Below are 18,507 nucleotides of genomic sequence, written 5' to 3'. Positions count from 1 at the left end.
CTGTTCTTGATTCCAGTGACTACACCACCAAATTAAACACTTTTCTTTCTGTCTGAAATTTTTCTTCATTACTGGCGTCTCAATTGTCATGCTTAATGTTATCATTATTATTATTATTATTATTATAGAAGAAGTTATGTTATTAACATGATTAGAACTGTAACACTAAAACAATGAACCAAAAGATGCAAAAACTCATTGTAAAGCTGAAAGAAACTGAATAATTGTTCAAAGTGTTTAGTTGATTTAACCTTAGTGACAACCTTTCCATTGCAGTTATATACTGGTGGTATATTTTTCATTAAAACAGCTTTAAATTAGAATCCAACTTGGGCGTCTACAGCAGGGGAAACAACCTGATGGCTCTTGTCTCTTGTCTCACTAGAAAATTGCTGCTAAAACACAGTGTGTCGCTGTGATGAAACATCCATATGTGATTTTAGAACATTTTCACCCTCAGAGGACAAACACACAAATACTCATTATTCACAGGATTGTTTCATTTTACAAAGCAGAAAGATTGAACTCAGGATGGGTCAACATGATGATAACAGATGGCATTCTTATTGTGGAAGGCAAGGTGAGATTTAAAAAAAGACAGTCATTTTACTGAACAGGAAACTGCAAAGCAGGAGTAATACTGTGGCAGAGCTGCGCATTTCAAAACAACCGACCACTTTTCCTGCTGATTTACATCAAAAAACGACTCATCTGTCTACACTCTGTGATTTTCTCAAATGTGATGGCAGGAGTCATGACAGGCCTTTTTTCAGATGTGCTGAAAACTAACTTTGCCTATTGATTTGATAACTTCAGCACCCCCTCTGAGGCGATGTGTTTTTAAAGGACCATTGACACTACATGGAAGCTTAATCAGTCGCTCTGCTGTCATTTAAGCTCGACTTGAACTGCATTCTCCACAGAGATGTTTCGATTTAGGGAGAGAGCTATTTACAGATATTTTAGGATGTGACAGAAAAAGTCTTATCTAAGAAGCTTTTACAATCAATGTAATACAGCTAGGTCCACAACACAGTTTTGCCCCTGTAAACTACCACAGTGGGTTTTAAATCAATCAGTATGTAATGGAAGTGCAGACTTTCAGCTTTGATAATTACATTATTGCAGTGTTTATGTGCATTAACCATTTTAAAGAGGCTCAAAAGTAACTGGACAACTGAATGACTAGCAGTTGCATAGACATATGAGGCCTGTTCCCTTGTAATTTAACGACAAATAAAGCAGAAATAATAAAGTTTATTCAAAGCATTGAATTTGTATTTTAGAGCTTTTCACTGTAATTTTAAATCTGATGTCCATGCAAGTGAGAAGGGCCATCATAACACTGGAAAGAGAGATGGTAACAATCTGCTTCGGTCATTGAAAGAAGGAATGCAGCGGCCTACAAATGACTGAATTACTTCCATGGTTAAGAAAAACAACTTCTCAACTTCTAACTAGGTCACGAACACTCCCAGAGAGGTCAGCATGTTATTGTCAAAGTCTACAATCATGAGATCAAATCATGGAAAAGTGCATCCAAAGCAAACCACATTACATGTCTAGCATGGTGGAGGCAGTGTTATTGAATAAACAGCTTTGTCAGCTAGAAGAACAGGATCACTAGTGTTTATTGTTGATGTGCTGCTGACAGAAGTAGAAGGATAAATTCTCCAGTTTACAGGGTTCTACTCTCTGCTCAGACTCAGAAATGGATGTTCTGTCAATGACTCAGTCTCAACAAATGCAAAGAGACCCACAAACAAGCAGCAACACAAGGTGGCTGTAGTAAAGGCCTGGCAGAGCCTCTCGATTTGGGAAATGCAGCATTTGGTGATGTCTATGGGGTCTGACTGAAAAAGTATTTAAAACAGTCCTTAGACTGAAACTCATGGTAGTCTGTCCAATTAGTTTTGAGCCTCTGAAAATGGTGGACTATGTATGAAAATGACAGTAATTCCTGAACAGTAAATGTAACAAAAAATTTTTTTCTTGTTGATCATTTGTTTTAAAATCCACTGCACATCCTGTGCAAATCAGTTCTGTCAACACTCCCCGAGCAGCTGAATCAGCAAAAACAGCCGCAACACAATTTGAATATAATAAACGTTATGAAAGCAGAAATGTTGTACTGGATTAGATTTACATTAAAAAGTGTAAAAAGTGCTTTGAGTTTAAGGCTAGAATAAAACTGCAAGAATCCAGAAGCTAGTTCAGGCAGGCAACGTGAGCTGTGCTTCGTCATGAACACTAACATGCCTCATCTTCCAAACACCACCTCCCAGTTTTGGTGTTCTAGTTGAGCTGCAGAATCTCCAATCATGTGTCATTTCTTCTTCTTTTTTTTTTTTTCAATCCCTCCACCACCCCAACATCCACCTGTGCTCAGAGTCGGTCTTTGTTGGGGGTGAGGGGAGGAAGACAGGAGGAGCTCCAGAGTTGCTGCTACTGTAGGAAAATGCTGCCACTGCAAACGGGGAAGACGATGCAGATAAGAGGAGAGACCTTTCTACACTTCTCTAAATGTATCTGTTATGCTAGGGGATGTTATTATTATTTGCAAAAAATAAATTATAGATGACCTGCAGTTGTCAGCAAGAAGAGTTTGGCGTTATCCTTAAATCCTTGTCGTCGTCGTCGTTGTTGTTGTTGTTGTTGTTATTATTTTAACATTTTTTTATTATTATTATTTTAACATTATTATTATTATTATTATTATTATTATTTTATTTCACTTCACTTCATGTTATCTTTCATATCGCAACAATAAAAAAAACAACTTACAAGAACATATTCAGTTTTGTCCGATTTCCCTGTGGCTCCTGTTTCCCTCAGATTGCTGGTGTTAGATTAAAGAAACATTAATACAATGAAAGGAGGCTAATAGTCAGAATTCTCTTGCACCCTACAAATGGGACATCTATGGCTACTCTTAAATATATATAATTTTACAGATTACAAGCAAAATGTGTTGCATAAATTTCTTGCAGCCTCATCAGGAGGTTGTGGACTGCGCTGGGCATAAATTTGTACTTTAAAATTACCACCAGCACTTGTCGTTTTTTTTTTTAACCTGATTTGTAAATGTGGCCCAAAAAATCTGCAGCTGTATTTAAAAGTGTGGTTCGGGAAGCAGAGCAGGTTGTCTCCTACTGTACTCCTCCAGTCTGCATGTTAAAGCATCCCTGGGCAGGATACCAAACCTCAACTTCTTCCCAATGCATGTATCTGTGTGTGAGTGCATGAATGTTAGACAAGTTGCTTATGCTTACACAGAGTGCTTGATTGGCTTGTAATGAAAAGTGCTTTGAGTGCTCAGTTAGAGCAGAAAAGTGCTATAGAACTACCAGTCCACTTACTCGAGGCAAAGTGGAGCACTAAGCTAAATGTTGTTGCAAGCATGGCAGTCATAACACTAACGTAAGTTTCACATGTGCCCTGCAGTACCGAACGTTTTTAGTCATTACTCAACAGAGCTGCGTATGAAAACACAAATATCCAACACATGGTGTTAAACCTGCCAGCTTCCTCGGGCAGTCTGTGTTATGTCCGATTGTGCAAATGTTAGAATAGCATAGACAGTTATGCAGTTATCTGTCTATCATCTGTCTGTGCTGCCTCCTGTGCACTCCATCCAGGAAGCTCCCTCAGCTAAAGCGGAGTACTTCTAGTAGTATGTGTCTGAATCTGAATACCTCATGCTGTGTGCTACATGCAAGAAAGGACATCTGTGAATGGTCTAATTCCCCTGACATTATTATGAGTGCAAACACCATTTTACCATTTTAATTTAGAAGCTGAAAGAAGAGTCTGCAGGAATTTCCACACAAATTCCGCACATCAGCTAGAGTGATTTTACTGCAGTCTGCAAAGATAGTGAGTGTCTGTACCAAATTCCACTTTTCCACAGCAAACACTTGTTAAAACATTTCATCTCTATCCACAAATGGTAACATCATGGTGACACTAGAAGAAAAATCTTTAGAGGTACATTAAAAATTATTTTTTATATAGGTTGTTTAACAGAAATGAGAATTTTGTAATCATAAATATACACTGATCACTGTGTAATCTGGTCTTCCAACAAACTGATGCATTCTCATAAATTTAAAAACATAGAAGTGGCTGCCAGGTCATGGAGGCTGCCATGTTGCTCCACCATCTTGAATATAGTAGCCAGGGTGAACATTTCCATTCTCCATAATCATGTTTTATGTATATGATTAGAAACTACTCACGTGCATTACATAAATAATTAACTGATAAAGTGTATGTAGTGTACCGTATATGTTAGTTTTAGTTCAGAGGTCACAAAGTTATTTCAAACTATATATGACCATTCAACATTTATATATATATATACATACACACACACACACACACACACACACACACACACATATACACACACACACACACACACACACACATATACACACACACACACACACACACACACATATACACACACACACACACACACACACACATATACACACACACACACACACACACACACATATACACACACACACACACACACACACACATATACACACACACACACACACACACACACATATACACACACACACACATATACACACACACACACATACACACACACATACATATATATATATATATATATATATGTATGTATATATATATATGTATATATGTATATGTGTGTATATATGTATATGTGTATATATGTATATATGTATATATGTGTATGTATGTATGTATATATATATGTATATATATGTGTATATGTGTGTGTATATATATATATATATGTGTATATGTGTGTGTATATATATATATATATGTGTATATGTGTGTGTATATATATATATATGTGTATATGTGTGTGTATATATATATATATGTGTATATGTGTGTGTATATATATATATATGTGTGTGTATATATATATATATGTGTATATGTGTGTATATATATATATATGTGTATATGTGTGTATATATATATATATGTGTATATGTGTGTATATATATATATGTGTATATGTGTGTATATATATGTATATACATAAATAAATAATCTTTTTTTTTCTCATTATATTTTTCTCTTCCACCACTGCTCTTTCTCTCTCTTCCCTCATTTCTACCTCATCCTCTTCCTCCTCACCTCAAGCCTCATCTCCTGAGCTAAAGTCATAACCCTCCCATTTCGGGACAGCTGACAACCAGCTGGCTCAACAACAACAACAACAAAAGCTGGTTATGAGGTAACGTTATGCCAGCTAATGTTATGCCTCCGATAAACAGTTTGATTACATTCTCATATCATATTAGTTTATTAACTAGGAGTCCAACCTTGTTAAATCCACTTCAAAGAAAGTTGCCGGCTAACAGCAGCTAACCAGCTAACAGCAAATAACACGTGCAAAGTTCAGGCTATCACCAACAATTCACCTCACTGTCATCTGACAGACGTTTGCTTTACACATCCTGACAGGTGAAGTAAAGAGCAGACTGACAGTCTAGGCTGTCATGAACCCAAGTTGTTTCGTCCTACAGCGGCCACTGTAGCTCGGATTGTGCATTTGAATAGGTAGGGGTAAGAAAACAGAATTGAGTTGACTGCAATCTGCAATCTACTGACCTCTACTGGTGACATTTAACACACTTTACCTTTAACATTTTGTGGGATCCACGAATGTTTGTATAAATTCTGTGCCTGCTTATTCAGAAGAGATGGGGACACAGTTTTAAAAAACATCATATAACAAAAAAAAAAAAATCATAAAATCTCCAAAGTCCAAAAAGGGGACTGCCATGTTTAAGGAGCTGCCATAACACCGGATGCCCCTCATGATCCAACCCCAAAGAGCTTTGTGTCTCTTCCCAGAGACCTGATAGGTGAATGTGTAAGCCACTACACTGTGGAGCCATTCAGTCACTGTCAACATACAGATGGTTCAAAGACACGTGGCTTTAGTTACACAACCATAGTTTATTACTGATGTCATCACTTGCACAGACAACGGAAGTGTCAGCGATACCTACTAAAAGGTGATCAGCAAATCATACTTGAGTAACTAGTTAAAAACAGCTTCAGGAGCGCTGCTGCTGTCAGATGCTGTGTTTAATTTACACTACACTCTTGTCAAAAATCTGAACTCCCGAGCCATATTCCAAAAAAGATTAATAATAATAATAATAATAATAATAATAATAATAATAATAATAATAATAATAATAATAATAAATAATATTTTTTTTTAAACTGATAAAAGTGGCATGAAATGACAGGATGATTTTCAGAGGACCTTCAGACCACACATGGATTCCTCTTGCTGTCTGGTAACAGCTGGTAGGTTTGACCAGTTGGTGCCATTTTTTTAAAAGTGCTGGTTTCGTGTAACATGTCCTTGTTTTAGCGTTTGGGTTGAATTCCTCTTGACTGTGGCTGTGTATCTCTTTGAAAACCACCCCATTTAAATATATTTAACCCATATTAAACTTTTCAAACTACACTCTGTTAGAGAAGAAAGCCACAATACATTTTGTGTTCGATATTTGCAATGCTTATACGACATACTGACCTGCTGTTCACCCTGGACAACATGTGATGCAAAAAAACCAAAGCAAATCTCCTGTGAACGAGGTATTACTCTATAAATAACATATAGGCAAAGTTCACCGTTGTATTCCACTACAAGCAGTACAATGTCAGATTAAATCCTGTTGTCCGGTAAGGCTAGTCATATGGAGTTCTTTGAAAAGGAGTGCTGAATAATCAGTACTTTTAATGGGATCTGCTCCTCTTTTTGATGTCCATAGAGTTCAGGAAGAAGCATTCAAAGTTTTCCAAAGATTAACTGCACTCCAGAAGAAAGGATGTCTCTATTTACAGAAAGGTCCTTTGCATTACTCTCTTCTCCTTTGATGATCCCGCGGGCCAGAACTGTGGGTTCAACCTAAATCAGAAGAGAAACCTAATGAAACAAAGTCAAAGCCAGGACAGCTGCAGAATCATCAGAACATCACCTATGAAAGAGTTACAGAACATAACATTATTTTTTTTAATATACATACAGTATATAACTGTCTGAGGTCATAAGATGAAAAAAATGGAACTGCACAGAACTGAAAAGCATAGCCACCAGATATAAAACTAAACTTTATCAACAGAACACTCCCGCCTACGCTGATTGACATGTCAAAGATGTTGGCAAAGCAACAACAGAATCAGATGCATTATTCAAATCTCGAAGCCCTGATTTTCCATTCTTGCTGCTTACTTTTGATGTTTGCCACTGTGAGGAAACGGATTTCATCTTCACAAGAAAAATGTTTAAAATGGTCTGAAAGCCCCACATGAACATTACTGTGTAGGTTGATTCTGTTCATCTGGAGAAACGCTACATCCAGATGAACAGAATCAACCTTTTGGGATTTACTTACCTTAATGATTGAGCATGCATCAAGACATTGCTGTGTAGCTATGACATAACCTGTTATATGGCTTAAAGTGAACAAAGACACTTGTGCCATTATGCACCCCTCCTCTAGTTGCTTTCTTGAGGTGTAACTTGATATCACCTGGACTAGAACCCTGGAACATTCAGCAGCATCAAAGTAACAACCTTCAGGGCGGAAGTGCCAAAAATTGTAGTACCTACAGTGGCCACTTGAGGCAGGCTCTAAAAATGACACAATCCTCATCCCATACACTAAACTTCACAGCACTTAAAAGCATTTTTACAGCCTATGACTGCTGAACTTGCTAAATGCACACAAGGAAACCATTTTTTTCAAACCTGACAGAAGCTGCTTTTTAACATAGCAACAAAAACCGAGAGACAGCAGGAAGCTTAACATGCACACACTCTTTCACACACATACATACGAGCAAGCACAATGCAAACTGCAACTAGACTCAAGAGCAATGGGATGTGTTCTCTATGACGAATCATGCTTCTCCATCTGATGAACAAGTCTGGGTTTGGTGGTTGCCAGGAGAATGACCATTGTCTGACTGCACTGTGCCAAGTGTAAAGTTTGGTGAAGGGGGATTATGGTGTGGAGTTGTTTTTCATTTAGTTCCAGTGAAACAAACTCTTAATGATTCAGGAACAGTTTGGGGATGGCCCTTTCCTGTTCCAACATGGCTGTGCACCAGTGTACAAAGCAATGTCTCCATAAAGACATGACTAATCCACGGGTCTGTACAATTAAGGTTGCAACAACAGACATAAAAGGTGAAAAAAGAATTCCAACTAACGGTAAAAATTGTTTATCAGCATCTTCCCTTTTGAAACGGCAATGGAAAGGCAAATGTGGATGGACATGTGGTTAAGTGAACTGAGTGGATAACAGTGGCTGAAGCACCTAGTAACTCTTATCACCAAAGTAGATACCCTCAGAAAGAAATCATGCCTGGTTTTCAAAGTAAGAATCGTAACAGTAGCTTTCCGCTGCTTCAGAGAGTGGGATTGTTTCTTCTAGACTGGAAACATCAAAGTTTTTGATGCTAATGTTTGCCATGTGCTAACTTTGTAGTTGAGTTTCTGCAAGAAAACTTTTGAGACCCAGTGATTGAGATAAGTAGGGTGGGGCGAAACATCGCAGCTGAATAATATGGCGACATCCCGTTGCTATGGCTCTAATTGTGTGTCACAGACAGAATAGGTGCAAAGGATTAGGTAGCCGCTCTCCACATCTGTAAAACCACAGTGTGTAGGACAGAAAGGAGTGGGGAGTTTATCTTCCACCTCCAGCTAGAGAACAGAGTCACATTTAATTGCATTCACCTATAGCGATGGATGATTCAGCTTAAGGTAATCAATTAGTGGGCATAGCTGGACAGATATCAGCTGAACAGGTAAAATGCTTTAAGTATTTACAGTTTCTTTTAGTCCTATTTCCTTTCTAGCGGTTTTATGTGTAATTAGTTTAACAGTAGGCCAATAAGATGCTTAACAGTAGCCTTCTATTAAAAGTTATAATTTGATTTTAAAATATACCCACTGCTTAGGATGTGTAGTAATCAACTAGTATTACAATAATAATACAATCGTGTGATAGCTATCTACTATCTAACTGTTAACTGGGGAGTGTTGGACCATCTATAAATTAATTCTATTAAGTCTATCTAGTGCTTAGGTCACAGGTTTGGAACTTATTCCACATGCTATAACGCAAGAGGTGGGTCAAAACGACCCCAAACTCTCACACCCACATCTAAAGCCAATTTACAGCCAACAATTAATCCAACAAGCATTTCTACTGACTTTTTCAAGGCTTTTTGTCAATTTTCAACCTATCCAGTCTGATGTCATTAACAATTTCCGGGTCCAAACTCGGCTTCAGGACCCAAAGTCAAACGAACACTGCAGCATCACTGAGAGTTAAAAACTGTCTAAATTCTTTCATCTTCAATAAAATGATCTGCTTTGCTGCTTTACCAGGTGCAACAATTAAGTTTAACATCCAGGCATCCATGAAAACAGAATTTATTAAATTTAACTGAGTTAGAAGTTAGCAGGAAGTTAGCTCGCTAGCTTCCACCTAAACATGATATAGCATGTTCTGACTGAGAGATTTCTGAAACATTCAAACGTACAGCTCTGCTATCACTTCCAACATAAATGAAGACAGAAAACTAAACAGCAGTGATGTTTGTAGGGTTACTGAAGTTGGGCTAGCTGGTATATAATGATGTGCTACGTGATCACTAGCTACACAGCTATGTTAGCATAACATAAACAGTGAAGCTGGAGGATGAACGCTAACTTTTTTCCACTCGATAAAAGTTAACGTGAGGGTTCCTGATGGTTAGGGACAAATGCAATCGCATGGCAGGATGCTGTAAACGGACCAAACTTCAGTCAGGAGAACAACTGAGATAATCCATCCACAATACGAGGTTAGTCATTAATATACTGCTGCATGGGCTGGGCTGTAGTTACATTGTAAGGGTTTAAAAACTGAACTTTAAAATGATTACTAGTAATAAAAACCAAGAGAGGCCGACAGTGATCACTGACTGTTTTTAGGGGCTTGTTGAGATTAAATAGAACAAGATGAAAAGCATTAAAACATGTTAAAAACACAACAGCCTTAATAAATGGAGAGTAGTGTGGACCCGGAAGCAGGATTCACACGTCATCACTTAAAGACCGGATAAATTATATAGCTGACCTTGAAGACCTTGATGGATGTAAGGTAAAATTTAGCAGATTCCTAACATGACCCCCTTCTACACCCCTCAGAATTTATTTAAAATCTTTCAGGCTATCATGTTTACATACAGAATGACAGGCATGCAAATCCTACCAAAAACCTAACCTCCTTGGTGGAGGTAATAACATTTGGTCTAAAACTAAGACTATCCCTTGACCTACTTGTGCTATGAAATATAAAAACTCTTTAAATTGTTCTTGTACAATAAATGAGCATAAGGGCTGTGTGCTACATTTTTACAGTTGCTTTTTATGCATTTATTATATAATGAAAGCTTAAACTGGTAGGACTAAAAAACTGGTCTGTATAGAGCCAGAGATTTTCAAGGCTATATGAGAGCTACAATATAACCACCACAACATTCAAGCGGAGTCTAGTGCTCACTGAGCCAAATTGGCTGGTATTTCCCTTTCATGAAGAGCAAGCATTTAACATAACATGAGATGTAGTGTTATATAAAAATACTGAATACTCGCTCCAGTTATTAGTAGCAGTTGGCGGCCACTTCTGATTAACACCAGTGGTTCAAAACTCTATGCAGCAACTCCTACTGATGGTGAAACACATCTGGAGCTCTTTCAGATTAGTCTTCTTCCTCTTCCTATAAACTAACTGCCTTTTATATCTGCATAAATTGTTATCACAGTGCTGCACATACAGTGCAACATGAGGAAATAAGATGCTGGTGGGTTGTCTCCGAGTTCTCCGCTGTGACATACTCCAAAGACCTCCATTCTCCTTGAGATTAAATTGCCTGTCATGAAGCTCGGCAGCTGACTGGCAGCTCCTCCGCTCCTCTAAAAGTACATTCTGGAAAAGACTCGAGGAGCCTAGCATAACAACCTTCATAACGACGTCCCCTATCAATTCCAACTGCCTGTCAGGCGCCATGTAGGTTTGAAGAACTGAAGGAAGCCATTGGCGGACTTGTAAGGCCCCCATTATTGATGCTGAACTTCTGACAGGAAACAGACAGGTCTGACAGCCTGGTTAGATTAATTCACAAATGGTCTGTTTGACGCAGAATTGGGCAGAGCAGCATGGTGATGCATAGTTTCATTTTAATCATCCTCAATTATGCAGGAAAGGAAAACAATCCAAGAACCATCAGGCCACCACTTGACAAGAAAACCAGCATAATCACATCAAGCAGAGAGTGAAGAGTTTCCATAAGTTCAGGTGGTTGCACCACTTTGCTGGTCGCTGAACAAGCTTGAGATAAATTCTTCCCTCTTTTTTATAGAGCCATTTACATTCAGGGCTGTCATTGTGATTAATGTGGTACTAATTTGAGAATAATTTCAGGCTGAAATGACAAAGAGCAAAGTCATTTCTTGTCAGAAGAGAAACTGTCTTCAGAGATGGATCTACGCTGCGTTTCAACTCAGGAGGTGGATCATTACCAGGATTCGAGTGACTGTCTCAAACACCGCCGAAAATACTAAGAGGAAAAACCAAGTCTTCCCTGAGTATTGTGTTAATTTAATTGGTGGCTGGCAAGTGCTAATTTAACTGGCAAAAGATTCATTTCTATTCAGCTCATGAAGAAAGGCTGGCTCAAAGTCTTAACACAGCAGGTACAGGGCTCGTGCTTGTGTCATTTAGCTGTGTAATTGGAATACTGCAGTGTCCTTTTCTGCAATATGTTTTGTGTTCTAACTACCATGACCGGGCTTTTCGCAGGATGGCCATTTTAAAGATGAACAGGGAGTGATTTTAATGTGTGAATCAGCCTGTAAAATCAGCAGAAACTGAAAGTGGTGGCACCACAGAGCCACCTTTCTCCAAATTAAGTTTTACGCTCTGGACTAATGGGCAACTTCTGCCACAAATCAAAACTCATAGTCACTGTTCTTCTGGGAAATTTATAGGTGTGATGCTACTCTGCATTTATTTTAATGGTAGAAACATAGCAGATTAGTATCAAGGATGTAGCAGGGTGGGAGGAGAAGAAAACTTTCAGTATCCACTTTTCAAGGAGTAAATGACATTAAAACCTGGACTGCAACACAGGTAAGGAAAAAACAGGCTTTTATCAGGGGGGAAGGATTGTACCTCAGGATGGGATCCGTTTGTCTCCAAGTCTGTGCAGCTCATGTCTTTAAAAATCTTGGTGGGATGTTGTCCTCTTAAAAATTTAAATTTAAATTTGGAAGCAGCAATATTAAAAAAAGGGGGGGTTAGGATGCCTTGCATTTTCAGCCACAGCTGAAAAAAAGTCACATAGTTAAATAGTGTTAAAGCACAGAAATGATGAGCTCTTTTCAAAACAGTGTTTGCAGCTAACCAAAGATCAGTGAGTGAAAACAAGTATTGATCTGCAGCTCAGCTCTCACAGTTACATTGTTTGCTTTGTAGTTATTGAGTTATTGGTCCCGCTAGTTATTATCATTCCTTACAAAATGATGTAGCTCACGGTTTTATGATTTCAAGGACTCGGGGGTGAATGCTCATGACTGTCATGGCAATTTTTCAAGCTCTGAAATGTAACGGCTCAGAAATCTAAGCAGGCTATGCCTCGAAGTTTCACTTAAAAAACATCACTTTATCTCATTTGAAGCTGCAGTGGCAGCATAGCAATGGCAATATCAGCATATCTGTTAGTTTTTGGTATTACTGTATATTAAGTTTGCTAAATTCAAACACAACAAGCTATTGATCCAGTACTGAAGACATGATTCACTGTGTTTTACTATTTATCATAGTCAGAGCCACAGGCAAAAACAAATAGGCTCAAGCAGTCTGACAATATTATGGCATATGCCTGGTATATCAGGATATTTAGAAATCCCCAAATCATTTGAAATACCATCAAAACTACAGACATTCTGCTTTCTATTAAAGTAATGTGATGTATTGTAGTGTAGTCTACCTCAAAGCTTGCATCAGCAGCGGCTGAGACAGAAAGACGGTGACTGTGAGAGACCGAGGGCAATGCTGAGTGACCAGTTTAAAGAAATGTCTCTGCCTCTCTCTGTATGGGAGCATTAGTTATTTCCTGATGATAAAGGTGAGCTAGCTGGTATATTCCCACTTTTAATTTCTTCCAATTAAAAGAGCAGTTTAGTGCCATGAGATTCTCCCAGAAGAATGTGAGGGAAAGGGCGCTTTTATTATACCAGGATTTATGCCAGAAAAAGCTGTCTTTCCAGTGCAAATGACTATGTAGAGTTTTCACATGACTGTGTGCAGTCCTGTAAAAAAGTCCTCCCTATCATTTAGCAGCTTGTAGAACCACCTTTAGCAGTAATAGCTTGAAGTAACTGTCTCCTGTATGGTTTCATCAGCCTCTCACATCATTGTGGGAGGCTCTTCTTTACAGTGTTGCTTCATTTCATTGAGGTTTGTATCCATTCATTTATGTACAGCTCTCTTAAGGTTCCACCACAGCATTTCAGTCAGTTTTACCCAAACTTTACTCACATTTTGCTCTAAAATATTTTGGTATACAGAGCAGAACATGGCCCATTAAATCACAGCAAGGTGTCCAGGTCTTGTGGCTGGAAAACAAGCACAAATCATAAACCCGCCAACATCCGTGCTTGATAGTTCATATGAGGTGTTTGTGCTGATATGCAGTGTTTGATTTTCACCAGATGTGGCGCTGTGCATTATGGGCAAACAGCTCCACTTTGGCCTCGTCTGTTCAAAGGACATTGATGCAGAGGTCTTGTGGTTTGTTCAAACCTAAGCTGTGCCGCCATCTTCTTTTTAGAGACAAGAGGCTTTCTCCTGGCAACACTTCCAAACAAGTCATGCTCATTAAGTCTTTTCCTAATTGTACTGTCATTAAATAAACCTTTAATATGCTAACTGAGAATCTGAGATGTTGGTGTTTCTCTGAACACTGCACAGTCTGGCCTTGGTGTAAATTTGCTGGGATGTGCACGCCTGGGACGATTGGAGCATTCACATCCACGTTAATAGACCAACAAGGTACCAAATATTGTTCTGTTATAGCGGTCCTCACACTTCCAGATGATCAATTAATCAAGTGCATTTGATTAGCACACCTGGCTGGTACTTGTACTCTTAATTCCTATGGAAGCAGTAAAGGTGGACTTTTTTCCCCCGACTTTGTTTTTCACAAGGCTGTACAGCAGTCCCTCATTTATCGCGGGAGTTATGTTCTAAAAATAACCTGCAATAGGTGAAATCTGCGAAGTAGCCAGCTTTATTTTTTACAATTATTATAGATGTTTTAAGGCTGTAAAACTCCTCACTACACGCTTTAAACACTTTTCTCAGACAAGCTTGAACATTTTCACACTTTTCTCTCTTGTTTAAACTCTCAAAGTTCAAACCTTCATAGAAAAGTAAGTCCAGTATCATAGAAAGAAACCAAAGCTCAAACCCTGTTTTCAGGTCCAGAACATGGCAATAGAGCAGCTGCCAGAGAATTCAATATTAATGAATCAATGGTACGAAAGTAGAGGAAGCAAGAAGAATGAGCTCAGTAAAGTTTGACTTATCTGACTGTTTTGTTTCGCTTAATGCGCCTTATAATCCAAAAAATACGGTAGCTTCTACCTTCCTTTAGCAGGTCCAGAAGTCCAACTTTTTGTGCGATGGTTAGCATCTTCCTCTGCCTTTGGGTGCTACTGCAGCTGCGTTTGATGGTGCAAAATGTTTTGTCGACATTGTTGTGTTTGTTAGGGAGAAAACTTACAAACATACAGTGCAGGACTTCAGAGTCACGCTGCTAGCGATCGAAGATTTATGTAAATTTGACAAGCTGAACGCATTCTGTACTGTACAGGAGACACGGCACGGAGGAGATTGACTGACAATGGTCTACAGCCAATCAGGACGCAGAACACAATGCGCTGTAAAAAAAATAAATTAAAAAAAATTGCAAAATTGTACAAAAAAAGGCCGCGAAAGGTGAACCGCGTTATAGCGAGGGACCACTGTATATCAAATCCTTCAGGTAACATGGCACTGTTCTCCATACGCACATCCACTGAACAACAGAGCACAGAGATAGTGTCCTTCTTCTACCACGAGCTGAAAGTAATGTAGACTACACCTTCAGAAGAGAAGTGAATCACCATTAACGCAATCCATAAATGAGTGATCATAAGCAGACGGATAATAGATGAACAAATAAAGGAGTCTAAAAGTACTGTACAATAATATTTGCCTGAGCATATTCTAAGAGCAATCCAGAAAGTGTTTATTTCTGTCTTTCTTTCTCTTTCTCCTCTATTTTTCTACAATAACTTACAATCAGTGTCATTTGGTAGATTACATGACAAAAGTCCTACAACAACTTCAAGAACAAAACACAAATCTCCCTGAGTAATGCTTCTCCTCAGCGTCAGATACTGTAGACTTTTTCATCCGTTCAAATTGAATCGTGAATCGAGTATGTGGAGGATGAGCAGAGGTTTAAAAACATAAAATTACAAGAGAACTATAAACAGTGTAATAAAAAAGCGGCTTTCTGTAGACAGAAAGCGGCACTAGCCCACATTAGAGTTTTCTTCTCTCTCATCCCTGCAGTATAACACATCGCAGACAGCGCAGGTTACTGCTGTCACCTTTGAGGATGTCTGTGTTTATCTGTATAAAAGATACAGTTTAAACTGTTACCTCTTGCTGCCATTTGGGGCTCCAAATGTGCAAAAGTCATCATTGCATCTCAACACATTTACATGTCAGACACTGTTTTTCTTGTTGAGACGTGCTCCAAACCGACTCTATTCCCCACTGGGTTCTGGGCTTTGTGGTAGCCAGTCGCCGCGTGGTTTACATTTTGAACTCTCGAGGTGCTTCTGGGGTGCATTCGATGCATTTATGATACAACCATACAGGTCAGAATAGCTGAGAGTTCCTAGTTTATGTTGTGCTGTTTTCCCAAAAGCTAAGCAGAGGTGAAGAAGAAAGCATGACCCCCCACTGCTTTAAGCAGCCTGCAGAAAGATCTGAAACTTAAGAAACTTGTTTCTCTGACTGAGTTCAAAGGTGTGCAAGATAAATCTGCTGGGAAATGCTGATGCTTTGAACAGGTTGTTTTTGTGTGTTTGGATCATAAACCTCTTCTCGCTCAACTCTCTAGTGTGGTTACGCTACTGGGAGATGTACTTAATAATATAATTTGACTATAATGTAAAAATGAGCCATCTTTGAAATTTCTTTATATCGTTTCAAAATGAAAGTAAGGACTCTAATGAATTAAGACAAGTAAATCTTTGAAACATCAAATATAATAAGGAGAACAATAACAGATTTATCACCTGGACTCCGCTGTGAAGCATCTGACGTTACCAAAGCTGGTCTCTGTCAGCAGAAATCTGTCAAACAACAAAAGAAAATACAGTCACCACGTGATAATTACCTCAGTCTGTTCCCAGATATCACTAGATATTCACTCTCATCTCAGAAGCCTGGACCACTAAAAGCAAAAAATGATTATAAAGATGTGTGTATGTATGTGTGTATATATATATATATATATATATATATATATATATATATATATATATATATATATATATATATATATATATACACACACACATATATATACACACATATATATATCCCATTTTGAGGTCCCGACAAATCCCTTAATCAATAGCACCAGGCTCCAGGCTCCCGGCTCCAGGCAGGTGTGGTGAAGGCAGTTTAAATAATTAAGTACGTGGAGAGAGGCAGAACTGAAGTCTATGGGTCATCATAACACAGTGAAGGATACGGGCATCACGTTACAACGTTAAAAGCAAGTAATTGGAGTGAGTAATTGGCCAGTTTGGGTGCTTGAAGTGGCTTGAAAGTGCTAAGGAGACATGGCAGCCCATTGATTACAGGCCCCATGGGGTCCAAGCACCGACTGCAAACATCAGTTTTTAGGTAAAGGCAGAAGAGACGACGGTAATAGAAGCCACAGCCTGTTGACCTTGTAGAGCTGAAGTGGGTTAGGTCAGATTCAACAGGTTTGGATGTGGCATCAGTGGAGGCTTGTTACCTTAGTGGTTTTGATCTTGTTTCCTGTAGCACAGCTCCAACCTTTCAGATCGGGAAGAACTTTGCATTCCTCCCCATCAAGGCACGGATGCATCTGACACCACCACTTCTGCTCCACTATTGACGCTAACAAAAAGACATAAAGGTCAAAGAACAAATAGGTGGAAATATCTTTGTTCACAATATTATGCTTAGGAAATACTGATAAAGGACAAGACTGTCATCCTTTATTTATTTATTTTTCAGTTTTTAATGATAATGTTAGTTTAGCTGCTGATCCAGTGCAGGTTTGCTAACTTGGCATACTGTTTTAAAAAAAGAGTAGTTAATATATTTATAGATGGATATAATCAACAGTCCCACTAAAAGTCAAACACGAACAGGTAACAAATAACCAGGAACAAGACAGCTGTAATGGACAGGATTATGAGTGTAAGGCAAACTCTTCTCTTAATTTATTTTGCATTTATAAATATTTGCTGGAGAAATACCACTGCACACACACTTCAGATGATCATGGCTGGTTGTCGTTCTGTTGAAGAAGACCTCAGTCACACACAGACCTGTTGGGCCATTTGTCAACCACTAGCTCCCAGTGGTTGTTAGAAGTTGATTAGTCAGACAGTTGGTTTAACATGTCAAAAAAAGGTAAAAAATATGCTTGTAATAAATCCACGGCAGACCCGACCACGTTTTCATAATTTTCAGCGTACTTTCTATATACTTTATATAAAGCGCCTTAAGGCGACTGTTGTTGTGATTTGGCGCTATATAAATAAAATTGAATTGAATTGAACTTTATTATTATTTCACACACTCGGCTGCAGGTTTCCCGCTGCCAGCTGCACACATCACCCAAAACAACCACACACTTAGGACCCAGTACTATTTATGCAGGGCAGCGTGATGAGCCGATGCAGCTCTGGTGCGTTGGCTTCTACTGCAGCCACGCCATAACCACAACCACACCCGCAACAATGCTGTATTCCAAAACCTAAAGTAGGTGATTCTTTGTTGAATATTGCTAACTAATAAAGAATAAAACCATGTTTACCATCACACATCTAGAATTAATAAATGTTTTGTGTTTTTATATTAAAAGTCGTTCAATTTTATTTTGCAGTTTCATTTCTACACCATTTTTGTCTAGGTCTCAAGCACATTTCCACACATCGTTATGAGCCTGAGATGAGGGTTCCCATCGAATATAAATCAAATCATCATACCTGTCTCTCAGCAAGCCATGTCACCTTCTGACAGCTGTCTTAAGTGATGTAAGATTTGCTTTTTGACTGGCAACACTCACCTCTATTTCAGGTAT

General features: G+C 38.6%; 1 protein-coding gene and 1 long non-coding RNA gene across 3 annotated transcripts in view; one reads left to right on the top strand and one right to left on the bottom strand.

Annotated features, from left to right (window-relative positions):
* LOC106098238 (uncharacterized) overlaps nucleotides 1-2,654 on the top strand; it is a 63,943-nt gene extending 61,289 nt beyond the window's left edge. The window contains exon 3 of the long non-coding RNA XR_001224387.3: nucleotides 2,390-2,654. This is a non-coding gene — a long non-coding RNA (uncharacterized LOC106098238). The remainder of the gene's footprint in view (nucleotides 1-2,389) is intronic.
* A 3,308-nt stretch (nucleotides 2,655-5,962) lies between these two features.
* The window catches only part of LOC100711030 (protein FAM19A2), an 86,600-nt gene continuing 74,055 nt past the window's right edge, over nucleotides 5,963-18,507 (bottom strand). For both annotated transcript variants that reach the window (XM_005451807.4, XM_005451806.4), the window contains exons 4-6: nucleotides 17,188-17,312; nucleotides 16,457-16,513; nucleotides 5,963-6,949 (exon numbers count right to left, since the gene is read on the bottom strand). In XM_005451807.4, coding sequence (XP_005451864.1) covers nucleotides 16,484-16,513; nucleotides 17,188-17,312 — 155 coding nt within the window. In that variant the 3' untranslated portion in view covers nucleotides 5,963-6,949; nucleotides 16,457-16,483. The remainder of the gene's footprint in view (nucleotides 6,950-16,456; nucleotides 16,514-17,187; nucleotides 17,313-18,507) is intronic.

This window comes from Oreochromis niloticus, linkage group LG17 (assembly GCF_001858045.2).
Source record: "Oreochromis niloticus isolate F11D_XX linkage group LG17, O_niloticus_UMD_NMBU, whole genome shotgun sequence".
NCBI lineage: Eukaryota > Metazoa > Chordata > Actinopteri > Cichliformes > Cichlidae > Oreochromis > Oreochromis niloticus.
This window is presented reverse-complemented; position numbering and strand designations above follow the sequence as displayed.